At 43.6% G+C, this 18,002-nt stretch overlaps 1 protein-coding gene across 6 annotated transcripts in view; it reads left to right on the top strand.

The window, feature by feature from the left end:
* Positions 1 to 7,886, top strand: part of PCBP3 (poly(rC) binding protein 3) — a 65,126-nt gene extending 57,240 nt beyond the window's left edge. For all 6 annotated transcript variants that reach the window (XM_053362592.1, XM_053362557.1, XM_053362571.1 and 3 more), the window contains 2 exons: positions 4,300 to 4,469; positions 6,912 to 7,886. In XM_053362592.1, coding sequence (XP_053218567.1) covers positions 4,300 to 4,469; positions 6,912 to 6,948 — 207 coding nt within the window. In that variant the 3' untranslated portion in view covers positions 6,949 to 7,886. The remainder of the gene's footprint in view (positions 1 to 4,299; positions 4,470 to 6,911) is intronic.
* The last annotated feature ends 10,116 nt before the right edge of the window (positions 7,887 to 18,002 follow it).

Raw genomic sequence — 18,002 nt, 5'->3', positions numbered from 1 at the left:
ATTCTCCCCCATTGAGCATGCAAATTTTGGCATGAACATACTCTTTAAAATTAATCTCAGTTATATTTAATTTGTTTGAATTCATCTTCCCTGAATATGGGCAACCAAAACTCTTTTCCAGGTTTGTTCATTCATTCCCCGGGGCAAGCCAGTCCTCCCCTACAGAGACAGCATGACTTTGCCATGTCATGCCAACCCAACATCCACCATTAAAACCTCATGGTTTGCACTGTTTATCCATTATGCAAATGAAAGCAAACTGAGCTCTGGTTTCAGTTAATGTATGTGCAGGGACACTGTCTATCACAATTACATCAACATTCTTCTGTTCCACATTCAATAAAACCTTAACAAAAATATTTAAGCAGGTTTCTAAAAATGCATACCTGCATCTGAAGGTGAACAAATAATGTGGCTGAGGAGGAAAAGGTGATGGAGGAATTCTGACTTGAGTGTTTCAGTTTAGTTTAGTTGGTTTATGCCATTGATTTTTGAGCTTGGCATGCAACCTGAAATTTAGAGGCCGCCATAGTATATTTGAATGAGACAAAGACTTTGGGCTTTTTGAACAGCAAATCATTATTAATTATGGTGTCTTAAAGTGGTGTTATCCTCAACAACAATGAATGGGATGTTCTCTCTAGGACTAGGAATTTCTTCTGAATCTGTAATCCAGTCTGACTCTCTGGCCCATTATAAATGATCTGCCTCTGATCCTACAGAACAATTCTTCAGGAAATCTACCATTTAAAAGACCTATTTTTCTTTCTACTAACTTAAATTATATAGACAGCAATATACTGTGAGCCGTTTCCAGAATGGCTTGTGTTATGTATTTTGATTACAGCTATTATAATATATTCTCCAACACTTCACAGATGAAAACCAGGGTGCCTATGAGTGTTACCCCATTCTCACGTTGAGTATACTGTGACTTCATGTTCTGGACAGATATAGGCATAAATATGCATTATTTTCAATATGCAAGCCATGTTCACTGTAACCTGTTCCTCAATAAGATTCCATAGAAATGCATCCATAGAGTTACGGAAGCAATTTATTTTTGGAGTATGAAAGGGACAATATTCTCTTCGCCATTTGCTTCCAAGGTCCTATCATTGTGGATTCTGTTAGATTTCTCCCCAATACCTTGTTGCTTTCTGGTTGATAGGGTACAAGCTTGCACATCTTTCTATATTCTTACATGGTTCATAGAACCATAGAATAGTAGAGTTGGAGAGGGGCCCGTGAACCAAGCTTCCACTTGAATCAGAAAATCCAGATGTGGTGTATTCCCAACAGATGACTGTCAAACCTCTGTATGAAGACCTCTAGCACACAAACATACACATGCCAGCAATTGGTTCCAATTGGTGTCAAGTGGTCCTTACCAATAAGACGTTACTCCTAAGGTTGCACAGAAGCCGAATCTTCTGTGATAGAAGCCCATTAGATCTAGCTTTGCCCTCCTAGGCAGAAGAAACCAAGTCAATGCCCTCCACTGTGTGACAGCCCCTTTGGGTATTTGAAGTGTGCTTTCATGTCCCTTCTCAGTTCCTTCCACCTTTGCTGTCCATATCCCTGCATCTTCATTGCCATCTTTGGAACCAATTTTTCTACATCCTTGTTGTCATGCTCTGCAGTTCTGATGATGTCTGACAAGTGCAGAACCAAGTGGAACCATTATTTCATAACTGTCAACTTTTCCCTTTTCCGAATAGGAATCCTATTCAGAATAAGGGAATTTCCCTTAAAAAAGGGAAAATCTGAATAACTGTCAACTTTTCCCTTTTCCGAATAGGAATCCTATTCGGAATAAGGGAATTTCCCTTAAAAAGGGGAAAAGTTGACAGCTATGTTATTTTTCATAATGCAGCCTAAGCTTACATCAGCTTTTTTTTACACCCATATTCAGTTGCTGTTTGTAAAAACATTGTTGGATTTATTTGTATATTATTTAGATTTATGCCCCACCCTTCAGATACATTGCCAGGTTTGGTTAAATTCTTAGGCTCTGATACAGTTTCTTAGGATGCTCTGTGATGAGTTTGATGGATAGTTGGTCCTGCCTTTGAGCTAGATCACTACAAAAAGCTTTTTTAAAAAATTACATTGCACTTATAATAGAAGAAAATCAAAATCTGGGGAAAGCACTAACAGGCTCTTGCAGGCAACACTTTGCACACATAGAAGCAACACTGCAAGTTGTCATGATATAGACAGATGCTTCATTCCTCCAGAAACAGGGTGTATCTTGGAGTCCAGCAGACCTTTAAGTCTCAAGGCAACTGAAAATGTGGACCCTCCAGCTCCACAGCATTCGATGGCAGAGGGTGAGAGATGAAAGAGATTCAGCTTCAAAACATTCAACTCTGCTTGAATCATGTGGAATGTGGTGTATTGCCCTGTGTATAGGGATAGGCAAAGCTGTCATGTTGAGTTATCTAAGTTTCTCATGTTTCCAGTCTTAAATTCAGTTCTTCACATTTCTACAACAATTTGCAATTTTATATTAAAAAAATCCTCATGAAAATTCATCAGCCTTTTTTGTGCAGACTTCTCCTGCTTGTATGTAGGTTTTCAGTAGCAAACACATTTTTCAAGCAGTTTCCCCTAATAACTGCATTTTTGTGCACATTTTCCCTTAAAATATTCATTTTGTGCATATTGCTTAGGTGGAGGATGGAAACGCAAAATTCAGAGAAGGACAAACTCCAAAGGAAAGCTGTGTTTTGGTTCACATATTGTTCTAGAAAGTGCAAAATAACTAAACTAAAATGTTCTAACTAAAACCTGAGCAAGATTGAGTATCTCCTCAATCCCTAGCTCTGTATGACAATTTCAGTTCCATTGATGTTCAAGGCAGCTACTAAATTAGATTTACTTTATCATATATTGTTTGTTTATGTTTGCTGGGATGATTTCTTACCTGCTCCTTCACCACGGTCCCAGGGCAGGTCACAGCAATGTAAAAATTGTCTGTTTTTACCGGAGGGGTGGTCCTCCTAGGAATTTTCCTTGCAGGTTTCCCAAAAGACAGCCAAAAATGAGCAGTAGCAGCATTTAGCAGACCTACTTGAGTGTAAATTTATCAGTAAGTAGATTCAGAAATACTGTGAACAGGAAACATCGAGATAGATTTTGGAGGCCTAACATTAAAAGTGACTAAGGTGCTTCACAGAAACAGCAACCCAGGTGTAGCTCAGTGCCCCATTGTGGACACAGCTGTAGTGAATCTTTCTTAACACCTGGTGGCTAAAACTCCTGAGTTTATAGCTGAAATAACATTTCAATTAACACTCATGTGTTTGAAGACTACTTTTATTTTGATGATGGTTCTTTTTACTCAGAAGCATTCTTAAGATTTTGCCTTGGGGTTTTGGCTTCCAGCTGCCTCTTCTCTGCTTCTCTTTTTCACACTTGAAATGTTTAAGTCATGGCTTTGCTTAGAAGGTTTGCATGCTCACTTTAGTTCACTGACAGCTACTGGTATTACTGAAGATTCGTTTTTGTTAGTGGCTTTGATTGGAGGAGCTAATGAGTGAGTGGGCACGAAAAATCAGTTACCTTCTCATCCCTGCTTATGCCACACACACACACCCCCATCCAGCTCTGCCACCACGGAAGTGGGGCACCAGGCCGTGTGTTGACCTGGCCGATCACAAACCTTTCTGTGCCCCTTCCTTTCCCTCTGGTGATCAGCTCAGAGCACAAGCCCTTGCTCCATTCTGAGCACACCTGGGAGGAGAGAAAAGGCAGAAGGGCTGAGGCTGAGGAAGAACACAACACCTGCAGCTCACAGCCCTCTTGCAGAGAAAGGTAAGGGGACAGAGAGCCCTTTCGGCCCTTATTCAAGGCACTGCCACCAACACCATCTTATAGTATAGGGAGAAGGGGACATGGAGCTGGCTGGGTCCACCACATCTCTCTTTTCACACCATCTGCCACCACAACATGCAGGGAGCTGGAGGGGTTGGGACTGGGGCGAGGATGCAGGCCTCTAAAGTCTCCTCAGCCATTTCGTTAGCCATGATTTGTGGCAAGACAAAGTGCCATGCAGGTCATAGACACGCCTGGTGGTGACTGTTTATAACCTGAATAGTTTGGAAGAGATTGCCAAGACACAAGCACAGTTCAGCAGGAGAGTGATATAGCAGAGCTCTTTTGAATATTCCATTTCCAGAGTATTCAAAACAGAAACATGTACCCTGACATATCTCACAAGCCCTACAGTACTACTCACAATTTTTTAACACCAGTGGACCAAATTAAGAAATGCCCCTGTGCCTTTTTTTCTAGCTAATAGGCTGCATAATCGGACGCCAAGGGACCAAAATCAATGAAATTAGACAGATGTCTGGAGCACAGATCAAAATCGCCAATGCCACAGAAGGTTCATCAGAACGCCAAATTACCATCACAGGAACCCCAGCTAACATCAGCCTTGCTCAGTACCTCATCAATGCCAGGTGAGAGCTGCTTACTAAGGTTTCCTAAGTACCTCCCTCACCCCACTTTCATAACCCAAGATATAAATAAAGTGGCCAATTGGATCACAGTGCAAACGTCTCTGATGCCAACATGTACTCTTTGCTCTACATGGCAGCAAAAAGTGAGATCATCCATCAATCTAGTTTTGGGGAATTCAGTGAACAATTATGTTGATGGTTCCCCTTATTCTATTAATCTGGTAATGACAGCTGTAAACACTAAAAAAAAATCCAACTATTTTCTCAGTACAGATATCTCTTTTCATAACTTACAAATTAGTTTGGCTATGTCAGAATCTCTCTTACCTCAGCCAGTGTGGTGTAGTGGTTAAGAGCGGTGGACTCGTAATCTGGTGAACCAGGTTCGCGTCTCCACTCCTCCACATGCAGCTGCTGGGTGACCTTGGGCTAGTCACACTTCTCTGAAGTCTCTCAGCCCCACTCACCTCACAGAGTGTTTGTTGTGGGGGAGGAAGGGAAAGGAGAATGTTAGCCGCTTTGAGACTCCTTCGGGTTGATAAAGCAGGATATCAAATCCAAACTCCTCCTCCTCCTCATTCAAAGGGTGTAATTCAATGTCACAATTCTTCTGTCTGGAAAAGCATTTCCGCTTGCCAGAAGGCACAACCCCACCTTTCCCCCTGCATGCTGTTCTGGAGTTTCCTAACTCCCAAGCCAATTTGGGGGGTGCAGGGGGAAGCCCCATTGCACAAGTGAAAGTCCTTTCACAGGGCTTATGCTGAAAGGGTTCATTAGGTGACCCACCCAAAGAGATGCATAATTTATTTTGCAATATTATCGCTTGTTTTGATCCTAAAAAATGAATTGCATTTGCATTTCCTGTATATATTTTTATCTTATCAGGCACTTTTCTGAATAAGGGCAAATAAGGAGAATGATAATAGGTTGGTCATTCCATCTTAATCAGACTTTTAAAAATTATCCTATCTGCTATTTGAAATAATAGGATGTGTTTTAATAGCAGCCAAACTGGTATGGATGAAACAGGGAGAGGAAATGTGTGGGTGGCACAGCTGCACAGGAAGGATCATCGAGTTGGAAGGGACACTGATGGTCATCTCTTCCAACCTCCTGAAATGCAGGAATCTCAACTAGATCATACATTCCTCCTCTGCTTAAAAGCTTCCAGTGAAGTTGAGTCCACCATCTTATGAGGGAGTCTATTCCAATGTTGAACAGCTGTTTCCATCAGAAAGTTATTCCTGAAGTTTACTCAGAATCTCCTTTTTTGTAACTTGAAGCTCTGGGTTGTACCTTCTGGAGCAAGAGAAAACAAGCTGGCTGCTTCTTCCATGTGACAGCCTTTGAGATTTTTGAAGATGGCTATCCTATCTCCTCTCGGTCTCTTTTCCAGGCTAAACATACCCAGCTCTTTCGAGTGCTCCTCGTAAGGCTTGGTTACCAGACCGTTGATCATCTTGGTTGCCTTCCCCTGCACTCGCTCCAGCTTGTCAACATCCTTCTTAAATTGTGGTGCCCAGAATTGGACACAGTATTCTAGGCGTGGTCTGATGTGGCAGAATAAAGTGGTACTATTACTTCCCTTGATTGGGACGCTAGACTTCTGTTAATGCAGCCGAGAATAGCATTAGCTCCTTTTACTTCTGCATCACACTGTCGACTCATGTTAGATCCTTTTCACATGTTCTGCTAGTAAGCCAGGTGTCTTATAGTTGTGCATCTGGTTCTTCCTGCCTTATATTTGTCCCTATTGAAATTCACTTTCTTAGTTTGGACTTATTTCTCCAATCTGTTCAGGTCATCTTACATCCCAATTCTATCTTCTGCAGCATTGGCCTCCCCTCCCAGGGTTGGTGTCATCTGAAAATTTGCTGAGAATCCCCTCAATTCTTCCATCCATGTCATTTATAAAGACGTCATACATGACTGCCTGCTCACTATCGTACCAGGCAAATTGAAACCAATTTCACCACAAGAAACATATGTGCTCTTGTAAACAATCAAATGTCACTTGGGTAAGGAGAGGTGACTTGTCTCCTCTTGGGTAAGGGTTGCTGGCCAACTCAGGAGCAGGGGGCTAGGGTGGAATATCCTGGAAAGGGCCTGGCTGGCTGGAGCGCTGAAGGTGAGCCCTCCATACAGCAACGTTTCCTTCTTTTTGTCTTCTTTTAAATATACTAACTGTAGTTGTGTTTAAATTAGATCAGATGCTATTTTTTAAGAGAAAAGGATGAGTGTGACAAAATCCATGGTATTGCAGGCAACATGAATGTAAATTAGCTTGTCAGAATCATTAGCAAGCTCTTTTCCATGTTTGAATTTATGTGAACAGGGGACCTAAGGAGTATGGCGTGAAGTCCTCAATGTCTATGTTTGTCATAAACTTTAAGCGATTCCCCACTTTGCCTCCCATTTATTTTTTACAATTATTTATTCTAGGCTGACGTCTGAGGTCACTGGAATGGGCGCACTCTAATTTCTGCCAATCACACATCATTCGGCATCACATGACCCTCTCTAGCCAATGACGCTTCTTCACCCAGCTTCTACAATGCGTATACTTACGGCTTCACACACCCCTCTTCTCCTTGGAAACTTTTCTTTAATAACAAATATATGTATATAAATATATATATATCTATATATATATGTATGTATGTATGTATGTATGTGTGCACATACTAATAAGTTGCTTTATAAGTTGCATTTTGTGATTTTGATTTTGTTCCTGAATTTTAAATTTATGCTCCAGGCCAGTCTGTGTTTCAGCTGTACAGTGCTAACTATTTTGTATAGGTTTTGCCTGGGATTTCCCTTGGTAAGACTTTGGAAGAAGGTTGGTCTCGTTGGTCTTTATTTAGCTCAGTTTAGCTAAGATGGTTTTTTTAATTTTACCCTTTTTTGCAGCACCTGTAGTAGGACTGAGATCTGGCCTAATCTAGAGCAGTGGTTGCTTTGAAATAGCTGTTTCTTTTAATTATTCAATTATTCCTTCCATCTTTGAACCCTGATTGTCCTTGGCTCATCCTTAAAATGTTTGGATCTCTGTCCTAAGAATGTGGCATGACTTTCACCCATTTCATGTTGGAAGTGGAACAGGCAGGAGCCCAGGAGCGTCAACTGGGACCTCATGGGTTCCTGCAAGGACTGGGCTGCTTCCAGTGAGGCACAGCCAAAGCAAGCCATTTTCGTTACCAAGCAGAGAACAAGGTGAGGAAAATATTCCTTTAAATATAGAATTATTTCATAGAAATGGAGACAAATAAAAAATTTTATGCGGCAGGAACTGCTGAAAATATCCTTAAGAGAATCACCCACAGACTTTTGGACTTAGCTCAGGAAGCTCCAGCCTCTGGGAGCCTGCTGTGTTTGCCATTGTTTGTATTTAATAAAAGTCTGTGCAGCTCTGCTAGTAACAAGCTCTGCCTTTGGTCTTTGTGTGCTCCTTCTTGGTTTTCCTTGACAGGCTCTTTGCCTCACCTGCCTCCACTGCCTCCTTCCTCTTCCATGCTTCTGTTTGATCAGATTGGATCCAATAAGCATATATTTAGTGATGGTTGTTGTTTTTTGTTTTGATCCTCCCTCAACGTTCCTATTCACTTTTAAGCTCTGCTGGAAACTCTGAGACACAGGTGGTGCTGTGGGTTAAACCACAGAGCCTAGGACTTGCTGATCAGAAGGTCGGCGGTTCGAATCCCCGTGACGGGGTGAGTTCCCATTGCTCGGTCCCTGCTCCTGCCAACCTAGCAGTTCGAAAGCACGTCAAAGTGCAAGTAGATAAATAGGTACCACTCCAGCGGGAAGGTAAACGGCATTTCCGTGCACTTCTCTGGTTCGCCAGAAGCAGCTTAGTCATGCTGGCCACATGACCCGGAAGCTGTTCGCTGGCTCCCTCAGCCAATAAAGCGAGATGAGCGCCGCAACCCCAGAGTCGGCCACGACTGGACCTAATGGTCAGGGGACCCTTTACCTTTACCAACTCTGAGCGTCTTGAAAGGCAAACCTCTGGGAACAAACCATTCCGAAAAACACGAAGGCAATAATGATGAATGATGAAAATTTACCAGGTCCTCTGACTGTGATGACTCTACTGCCACCCCCTGAAGGCTGGGGGCGGGGGGAGGAAAAGGGAGACGGGGGGGGGGGGGCAGAGGAGAAAGAGGAGGGGATCTTCAAGTGCAGGACTCAGGAAGCGGCATGCTCCTTTTGGACCTGGATCTGCCCCCCCCCAGCTTTTCTGAGCCCACTGCCTCAGTGCTTCATGGGCCCTGGAATTTACCGTATTTTTCACACCATAGGGCGCACCGGACCATAGGGCGCACCCAGTTTTTTGGGGGGGAAATAAAGGGGAAAATTTTTTTCCCCAGGCTCGAGCTTCCCCCGACCCCAGCCCCCAAACAGGCAGCTCTCTGCAAGCCGTGGGAGCGCTCCCGCTGCTTGCAGAGAGGTCCGCGAAGCCTGGACGCGCTGAGCTCAGCGCACGCAGGCTTCAGCATGCAGGCAAGTCTCCGCAAGCAGCGGGAGCGCTCCCGCTGCTTGCAGAGAGGTCCGCGAAGCCTGGACGCGCTGAGCTCAGTGCGTGCAGGCTTCAGCATGCAGGCAAGTCTCCGCAAGCAGCGGGAGCGCTCCCGCTGCTTGCGGAGAGGTCCGCGAAGCCTGGACGCGCTGAGCTCAGCGTGCGCAGGCTTCAGCATGCAGGCAAGTCTCCGCAAGCAGCGGGAGCGCTCCTGCTGCTTGCGGAGAGGTCCGCGAAGCCTGGACGCGCTGAGCTCAGCGCGCGCAGGCTTCAGCGTGCAGGCAACTCTCCGCAAGCAGCGGGAGCCCAGCGCTGGGCTCCCGCTGCTTGTGGAGAGGTGTGCGAAGCCTGGAGAGCGTGAGGGGTCGGTGCGCACCGACCCCTCTCACTCTCCAGGCTTCAGCGAAAGCCTGCATTCGCACCATAGGACGCACACACATTTCCCCTTCATTTTTGGAGGGGGAAAAGTGCGTCCTATGGTGCGAAAAATATGGTACTACAACAGGATATAGCACAATCAGTTCACACTCCTTTCTCAGCACCTGGGAAATGTGGGGTGAAATCACCAAATGCTAACTTCTGCTCTCATTGACCAGTACTGAGACAATTAGGTGGAGCCCCCAGCCCTGGGTTCCACAGCAGGGTGTACTTCTGCCAGCCCATAATCTCCTGAATTGCTCTCCTCCCATAATCCCAGTTGGATGCCTATAAGAAACCAAGTGGGAGGTTGGTGGCATTTTTAAAAAGAGCATCAAATAGTTATCTCTGAAAATGCCAAAAACACCCCTCCACCCGCCAAAGGCATGGTATTTTCACATTCATAAAACTCTACAGATTGTAGTAAATTGCAGTTGATTACAAGTGGAATAAATGGTAGAGAGCAATTCAAACATCTCTTGCTACACAACAATAAGTAGTGATTCCTCACGAAGGGACAGCACAGCACATGCCTCGTTTATATTCTACGTTTGAATGTAACGTTTTCATTTATAGTAATTAAATGTGGTAAGGAATTTTCACTTGCAAAGAAAGCTGTCCAAATGTTGGAAAATTAAGGTCAATCTACTCTTTTTCTAATAAACACTATAAAACCCTTTTAAGACAAATAGTTATGAAGGTCTGTAGAGACAGATGATTTTTCCAGTGGTCTTTAACAACCTTATGGAGACAATGTCGAGTAGCAGAAGTCCACAATCGGCATGTTGGATCTATTAGGACTTGTACAACGTTATGGTTTGGGCAAATGTGAGAAAACTTGAGGTGGCTAAAATCCTTCGCGCTAGACCTTAAGTCTATGGTTCTATGCAGTTTTTACAACATGATGCCTGAAAAGGACATTTCTCAACAATAACTGAACAAATCAAACTGCATGCTAAAAGACCACATCAAAGACACTGAAGAAATAAGAGTGAGTTTACTTCTACAATTTATTATGGGAATAAAATGAGGTAAAGAATCTAAGACAAGGTGACAGAATATCATGGGAGTGGAGGGTGGGAATCATGGATGGTACTAAGACTTGCTATTGGATTCAACTTGGGTAGAAATCCTGTGTCAGCAGAACAGACAGACAGACAGAATACCTTTAGCAGCAAGAATGATAGGCCATTATACATTATACATTAACAAGCATTGGCCAGCTAAAACAACCAGTACTTTGGGTCTCAGAACCACATGTGAAGTTAGGTGTATAGACAGCAATTATTGCTCATCTGTCTGGCATCAGAAAACAGCCAGTTAATCTGATGTGCTGTTACTTTTGTTATATATGCTAAAATGTTACCCATGGACTGCCAAATTGTTGGAAAACCAGGAGATACGTGCTGTAGAGTTTCTGATCTAGATTAAGTCCCCTTTGACATGTGTTACATTGTGCACAGGGAACCAGAAGGGATAATAGCCCATATAAAGCAGAACTCGAATGCAGACAAAATGACACTGATTCTTTAATACCAGTAATTCTAGACGAACACCCTATGGAGATGGTTGTCTGCTATCCAGCTAGATTTGTTTTGGAATCACTGTTGCAACATCATGCATATTAACTGACTGGGAGGGGGGAACGTGATAAATACCTGGGAGGCTCTCTGCACATTGATTTATGCTACATCTTCTCAATGTCAAAATACTGTCTGCTGTTTGTGAGGGATGAGCATGGAATTTAACATGGAGCTATAAAAAAAGTAAACAGTATTTTGTATAATGGATAATATGAAGCACACCGGCAGCATTTACTTCCCATAATTGCCAGGGGAACTAAAACAGAGTGAAGTTCATTTGGGGCAGAACTTTGAACGATTTCTAGCTCTTCTTCATGTTCATTCCCTCCCACACTCCCCCAGCAGGTAGACTGGACTCTTGCATTTAAAAAAAAACAACAAATCAGTAAGTCAATTGGACATCTATAATGAAAGTTAGAAAGCAAAACAGGGCAGCAATATTTTTAGGCATGCAGATATGGAGGAACTGCTGTTTCTATGGATGCTTTGTGACTTAATCACTGCTGCTAAGCAATAAGAAAGAAGGCGAGGCAGACATTTCCTGTATCTTTCCTGCTGAAGAAACTCACTCTCTTCCAAGAAGAGCAGCTTGGAGGGAGAAATATAGGAACAGGAGCAAAGAGAAGGGTGCCTTGTGCCTTTAATCACTATATGGCAAGCAGAAATTAAGCAGGGCAAGCCTTTTCTAGTAAGGAAATACATTAGGAAGAAAGCTTCACCTGTTGACACTTGTGGACCGTTTACTTTTGGATCATATCCATCAGCATAGCAGCTTAAATTATAACATGCTAGATGCTGAAAGAAATAACAGAGGATGGGGTTTTTTATGAACAAAGAGTTCATTTGGATGAAATTGAACTAGAATGGGTTCCTTTTTTAAAAATAAACTTTCCAAGCCCTGGTTATTTCCATATTTATTATTAAAATTTATTTCAGACCAGAATTTAACCTAAGAGCAACTGCCTACATGCTAGAACTCTGGAACAATTACAAAAGACAAATCCTCAGTTGTTTTCACCCCTGGCAGAAACCTGCCTGAATAAAAAACATATTTCATTGTCTCTGGAAAGCACACGGACCTGAACTGCAGCAGATTTTCTCTTTTGGAGGAGCACCCACCCAGCAAGGATATCTCACGATGTGCCCTAATCGTTTGTAAAGTGTTGGACTTGGATGTTTCTACACCTGAACCAAACATAACATTGTTATCTCTGTCACTTCTGATTGTTTAAATGATGCATAAAGATTATGGTGAGAGGGGAGTAAATACACTCATGATTAAAACTCAAGAGCCTATGATGATTACCAAGCCAGAAGAGGCTAGAATTATGGGTAGCTTGGTTTTTATGTAAGACTTGAATATTAAAGTCAAAGTGAGTAGATGTCTGATCTGTGCAAAGTTTATTGTAAATTTGTGTAAGTGTTTTAAGCAAGCCATTCTGGCCACCTCATACACCTCCCTATGTGGACTGCTGTGCGTCCTTTCTAGAGCTAACAGTTCTGGGTAAATAACGTAGGAAGCGCAGCACTGGCCTGGGAACATTAGTTCTGTTATTGGAATGCTCTGAAAATTAAAAGCAAGTGTCTGCTTGAGCATCTGCAAGTGGCAGGGTTCCTATGGCTTGTAAGTTTGCCAGGGGCCTGAAAGCCAGAGCAACTCTCTGTTCCCAGAATGATGCGCTTGCCAAATGTGCAGTTGCTTATACTGGACCCCTGAAGGTACCAATGCTGAGAATTCATACAAGGACAAACGTGCCCCATGAATACTTAGGACCATTCTCAACAGCTGCATGATTTATTTTCTAACTAGCATTTCCATCAAGCCGGAAATCCAGCCAGTCCACTAAAGTTTTGGTACATTTCCTAGGTTTAATTCTGCAGAAATTAAAATATGCAAAAGCCCCAACCACCAAAAGAAAAGTTGCCCTAATCTGAGGCTCTATTTGAGGCATGATGGAAACCAGTGAAAACTTTGGGGCTAATTCTCACTGAGGTGTAAAATTTGTGCTTGATCTGTACCACATTAGACTGTACAGTAAACAGTGCGTTCAATGCTTCTCCATGCAGAAACTTTCCTCTCATATATAAAACTAGCATACGATGCTAGGCCAGAACACATTCCCCTTAATACTTAGAATTTTTGTGAGGGAAGTTTTTTGCTCATATAATAACCTGAAAACACAAAACCAGTCATGATTCCACCACACCAACAGCTCGGGACAGCGAAACATAGGCACAGGTTTACTATCTCGGGGCAAACTAGGACTTTGGGCTGGTGTTGTAACCAGAGATGCATGAATCTGCCAATTTTTGTTCTCTCCATTTCTCATTTTTCCACTCTTAAATTCAGTTCTCTCCATTTCTACAGCAATTTTCAAATTTTAGTCTAATCCTATTGAAATTTCTCCTTACACATATCACAGAACTGCAGAGCTGGAGTGGTCAACTAGTCCAACCCCTTGCAGTTCAGGAATCTTTTGCCAAACGTGGGTCTTGAACCCATAATCCAGAGATTAAGAGTCTCATGCTCTACCGACAGAACTAACCCAGCAGTTTTCTGCCTGGACCAGGCTACTCTGTACCCATAATTTATTTTTAGATGGAGTCTAATTCTGAATATAGGCAACTAAGTCGACAAACAGGGAATGTCCTTCATACAAAGCACAACAAATTGGCTTCCCCACCCTCACCACAAGCCAGCATATTAGCCTGGAGTCCTTTACCTCTTTCAAGATGCTCATTTTCCAGCTTATGTTTCAGGAGGGTGGAGTTTCTCTTAGAATTTACTTAGTAGTTGAACATTTTGGCTTTTGTTTACTTCTGACCAGATGTGGCAGAGGATTCCAGAGCAAAGCTGAGAGGCAGAACTTGTGCTCAGAAATTGGCCCACGGCCGCCCTCTCCACCGGCGCTCTGAAAGTAGGACTGTATGTACTTCATGGTCAGAGCCAAGTTTAATCCAAAATCTACATGGAAAACTCCCCTTAAAATGTTCTCACATCTGTCGCTCTTAGTACTGGCACTCAGAGTGTAATGGGATTATCCTGTATCTCGTGTGGCTCACTTTCTTCAGGCAGGGTAGTTCTATGCGTGGATGAGTGCGTCACACTCTAAGGCCTGCTGAGCCACAACATGTGATGATATTGCAGCATCACTGCTGTGAAAACCTCAAGCTGGTTTGGGGGCCCCATTTGGAGAGTGGTTATCATTTTGTGCCCAAATCGGTGTAGCTCATTTCGAGTGGACTGGGGACCATGGAGATACACAAATGCATCTCCGCCATTTCAAGCTGCCTAAAGATTTGTTTACTAATGGAGAGGACAGCAACTTCAGACAAGGCATTGCAAAAATGAAACAAGAGGAAAGAAAATAACTCCATATTGCCTGGACCACAGCCTTAGTCCTTATTGTCACTCCTCCAGCTGCTTTTTGCGAAAAAAACTTTGCAGAAAATAATTGTAGCCATTAATCTCAAGGGCTGAAATGTGTGATTTGACCTCTGGTGTTTACAGAGTTTGGGCCTTTCCACTCGATACTTCCTGCCACTTGTCTACTTCCTGGATGCTACCAGTTACAGCTAGAGTAGAGCGCAGCCCACAATTTGTAGTCACTTAAGAACAGAGGCATAAGAAAGAGGGAGAATGTATTGGCCACATGCAGTTACAAACAGCAGAGGCGGATCTGTGGAAGCGCAACAGGCACTGGGCACGGAGCCTCAGGGACACCACAGGGGGCGCCGCAACTATGCTGTAGAATGGAAAGTGAGAGCAGGGGGTGCCACTTTTTGACATTGCACAGGGTGCTGCTGAAATTTGAGAACCCAAAGTCTGCAGTAGGAAGAGCAGGTAATGTGCTTTTTCGTATCCATATTTGAGCCCCCTCTCCATCTCCCAACTGCAACCTGAATCACACATACATATTGAATTCCATGCATAGCAGTGTGTTTTGATGGTGGGCTTCTATGATTGACAATAAAACAGCAAGGTGTAAAAGATTTTTGAATAAAGAGCTTTTGCAAACTCCTACAGCTACCATAACTGATAGTGATCAGACACAGACAAAGGAATAGAAAATTAATAGTGGTTAGGAAGGAAAAGTTCAGCTACTTTGTCAGTGATGGTCTCTCCTCTTATTTTCTGATTGAATACAAGCCTTTAATGGGTACCCAACCACAGACCATGATGTCTCTCAGGTTCCAGTTAAAACACTGTGATTATTTGATGTGGTCTCTAGGTTTTGGCTGCTGCGCTTGCTGACTCCGCTGTGGTATGAGATAGAAAAATATTGCTTGTTACCCCTGATGGCCTAACTGTGAGCCAGCAGTAAATCACAACAAGCAAGTTGCAGTTTATTCTTTACTTGCAAAAACAGGATCTGCACAGGAGTGTCAGGCCTAATGAGCACAGCAACTGGAGACTGTGCCTGCGTGTTGCTTATCTCTCCTCTGGCCTTTTCATGATTCTTCTGGTTCTGCAAGACAAGGGTGGAGAGGAGCTTGTCGCAGCAGCAGAGGGAGACATGCGTGACTCTTCGCCAGCCTGACTCATCTCTGCCTCTTGGCCTCCCTCCTTCCACTCTCCTGCTTCAGCTTCTGCCTCTGATTCTGGACTTCTGTCTGCCGTAGACTCGCCCAGCTCACTAGGCCATGTTACCTCTTCCATTTCTGATACCCCCCTCTCCCAGTCTTCATTCTCCTACTCCCCCTCTTCATTGTCCCGCCACCAATGTTTGGGCTCTGAACCTTCTTCCCTTGAGGGTTCCCCAGCTGGTTTCCACCACCATTCCTCTGTGTCCAGAAGCGGCTTAGTCATGCTGGCCACATGACCCGGAAAAACTGTCTGAAGACAAACGCCGGCTCCCTCGGCCTGTGGAGCAAGATGATCACGCAACCCCAGAGTTGCCCGCGACTCGACCTTTACCTTTTAGAGTTCTGGCACTGATTATTTCTAATGCTAAATTCTATCATTTCCATTTTATTGCATGTATAATTCCAGTCACACGCTTTCAGTCTTGGATGACACAACTAAGAGAAAGCTGCATGAACATAGTTTGCACCAGGGGGAGCCCTGGGACTCAGGCTAGATCAGACTTCATTGTGCAACTAACTCCTTGGTTGGTTCCCTTGGCACCCATAAATTCTCCAAGCTTCTGCCATCCAAGCCCCGGTGTATTTCATTAGCCTTCCTTGTAAATATTCTTTAAGGAGCTAACTAAGCAAGACGGGAGCAGTCATGGGTATTATTCAGACAGCGCCTGCTATTTGTTTAATGCAAAATAATCCATGTGTGCAACGCCCCTTGTTGCCTTCGCCCTCATCTGGCTCCCCTCTGACGTGTCCAGGCCTTGTGTCTCCCGTTTGCCTCAGGCTCAGTGCCAGATTTCAACATTTCTCTCCATTTGGCCCTGACACTTGGACTGAGCAAATGTTTGCAGCCTCTTCCAGTCCTGTAGATGGACACAAGTCCAGATCAGTTATGAGGTTCTTTTGCAGAAAGCACCACCTAGGGCATCAGTGTCATTTGAAAGTGAACACCTGGGAAAAGATATCACTGCAGCCGGGGGGGGATGGGGGGTGAAACCTGTTGGGATACTGCCAGGGAGGCAAAGTCCATCATAGCCCCCAAGCCGGCTGCCGGACGATCCATCGATCTCCCGTAGACAGGCAATATCAGCAATTAGCGACACGAAGCCTCAGAAATAGACTGCCACATTCTTAGGCTGGTGCACACTCTATCAGCAGAATTCACACAGCGAAAGATGCACAGCAGGAGAGCATATTTACAAGTTTATTCAGCGTTGGTCAGAACAAAGAAAAAACATGACTGCCTGCTTCGGTATGCTCAGGCAACAAGAGAGAAACGAAAGCAAAGACACAACAGAAACATCCTGTGAAACAGGAAATACGCAGGCTGTGACACAAACATCCTGCTCCCTTTTAAGGTGGAACGGAAATATCCTAACACTAACCACTAGTCTGACCAATTGAGCTAAGTTTCACTATTATTATCACTGTCAAACACATCTAAATAAATCAAGCAATCAATCCAGTCAGTTGTTGGAGTGGGGAGATTTAAGCTTTCTGTCTCCCCCCAGCTGCAATAGTCGTGAAAATCACTTCTCTGCACTGGCAATTAACCTTAGGTGAAAAGCTCTCATTGGTGTCTGGTATATCATTTCTTTTTAAACCCACAAACTGTTTGCTAATCACATCATTAGTGTAACATGTTGCATTAATAGGCACTACAAAAATCAGATACTGCGTATAGTAAGACTCCAGTAGCTTTTCACAGCAGGATCCTCACTGAGCACATTCCCGTAGCTCTTAGCATGAATTAATGCAAGGAAACGCTATTCTCTGCACACTCACTTTCCTAGGCAGCTTTGCACAAAGGAATGTGGCCGCGCTAAACATTTTATCTGCAGGATAAGGGAAAGGGAGACTTGTTAATCAGTTTTGCTGTTTTGTTATGAAGTCAGAAATGTGGGCGGGGGGAGAACTGCTGGGTCCTTTGCTTTCTCCTCCCTGCTCTTTCTTCTCATCAGAACTCTTTTAGGTTTAGAGCTACATCCTCTGCTACAAAAATTCCTTCTCCAAACGACACTTATTTTCTGGGAAATCGAGCCAAACTTTCCCACAAATGCAGACAGCTATTAAAGATATATTATTACCAGATGTTTGGGGGTTTGTCCCATATAACCAGGAGCCAACAGGAGTTAATTGGAAAAATATTAACCCTTCCAAAACCAATAGTGCACTAAAACACTCTATAGAGCTTGAACCGCTAGTTCCACAGATCACGTGCTATAACTGTTGGGTCATCTTCATAGTGGGTTCAAAATAAGCCAAAGTCCTGCCCACTTGGCCAGGTGAGACTGGGTGGGGGCTGCAGGGGACTAGAAACAATAGAAATGTGAAATGTTTGGGAAGAGAATCAGGAAGGCCACTCTGAACTGCTTGAAGGAGGGCAAGATTCACATAAAATAAACGTTTATTTTAAATTAGCAAGCAAGCAAA

The sequence above is a fragment of the Podarcis raffonei genome, chromosome 1 (assembly GCF_027172205.1).
Source record: "Podarcis raffonei isolate rPodRaf1 chromosome 1, rPodRaf1.pri, whole genome shotgun sequence".
Taxonomy (NCBI): Eukaryota; Metazoa; Chordata; class Lepidosauria; order Squamata; family Lacertidae; genus Podarcis; species Podarcis raffonei.
This window is presented reverse-complemented; position numbering and strand designations above follow the sequence as displayed.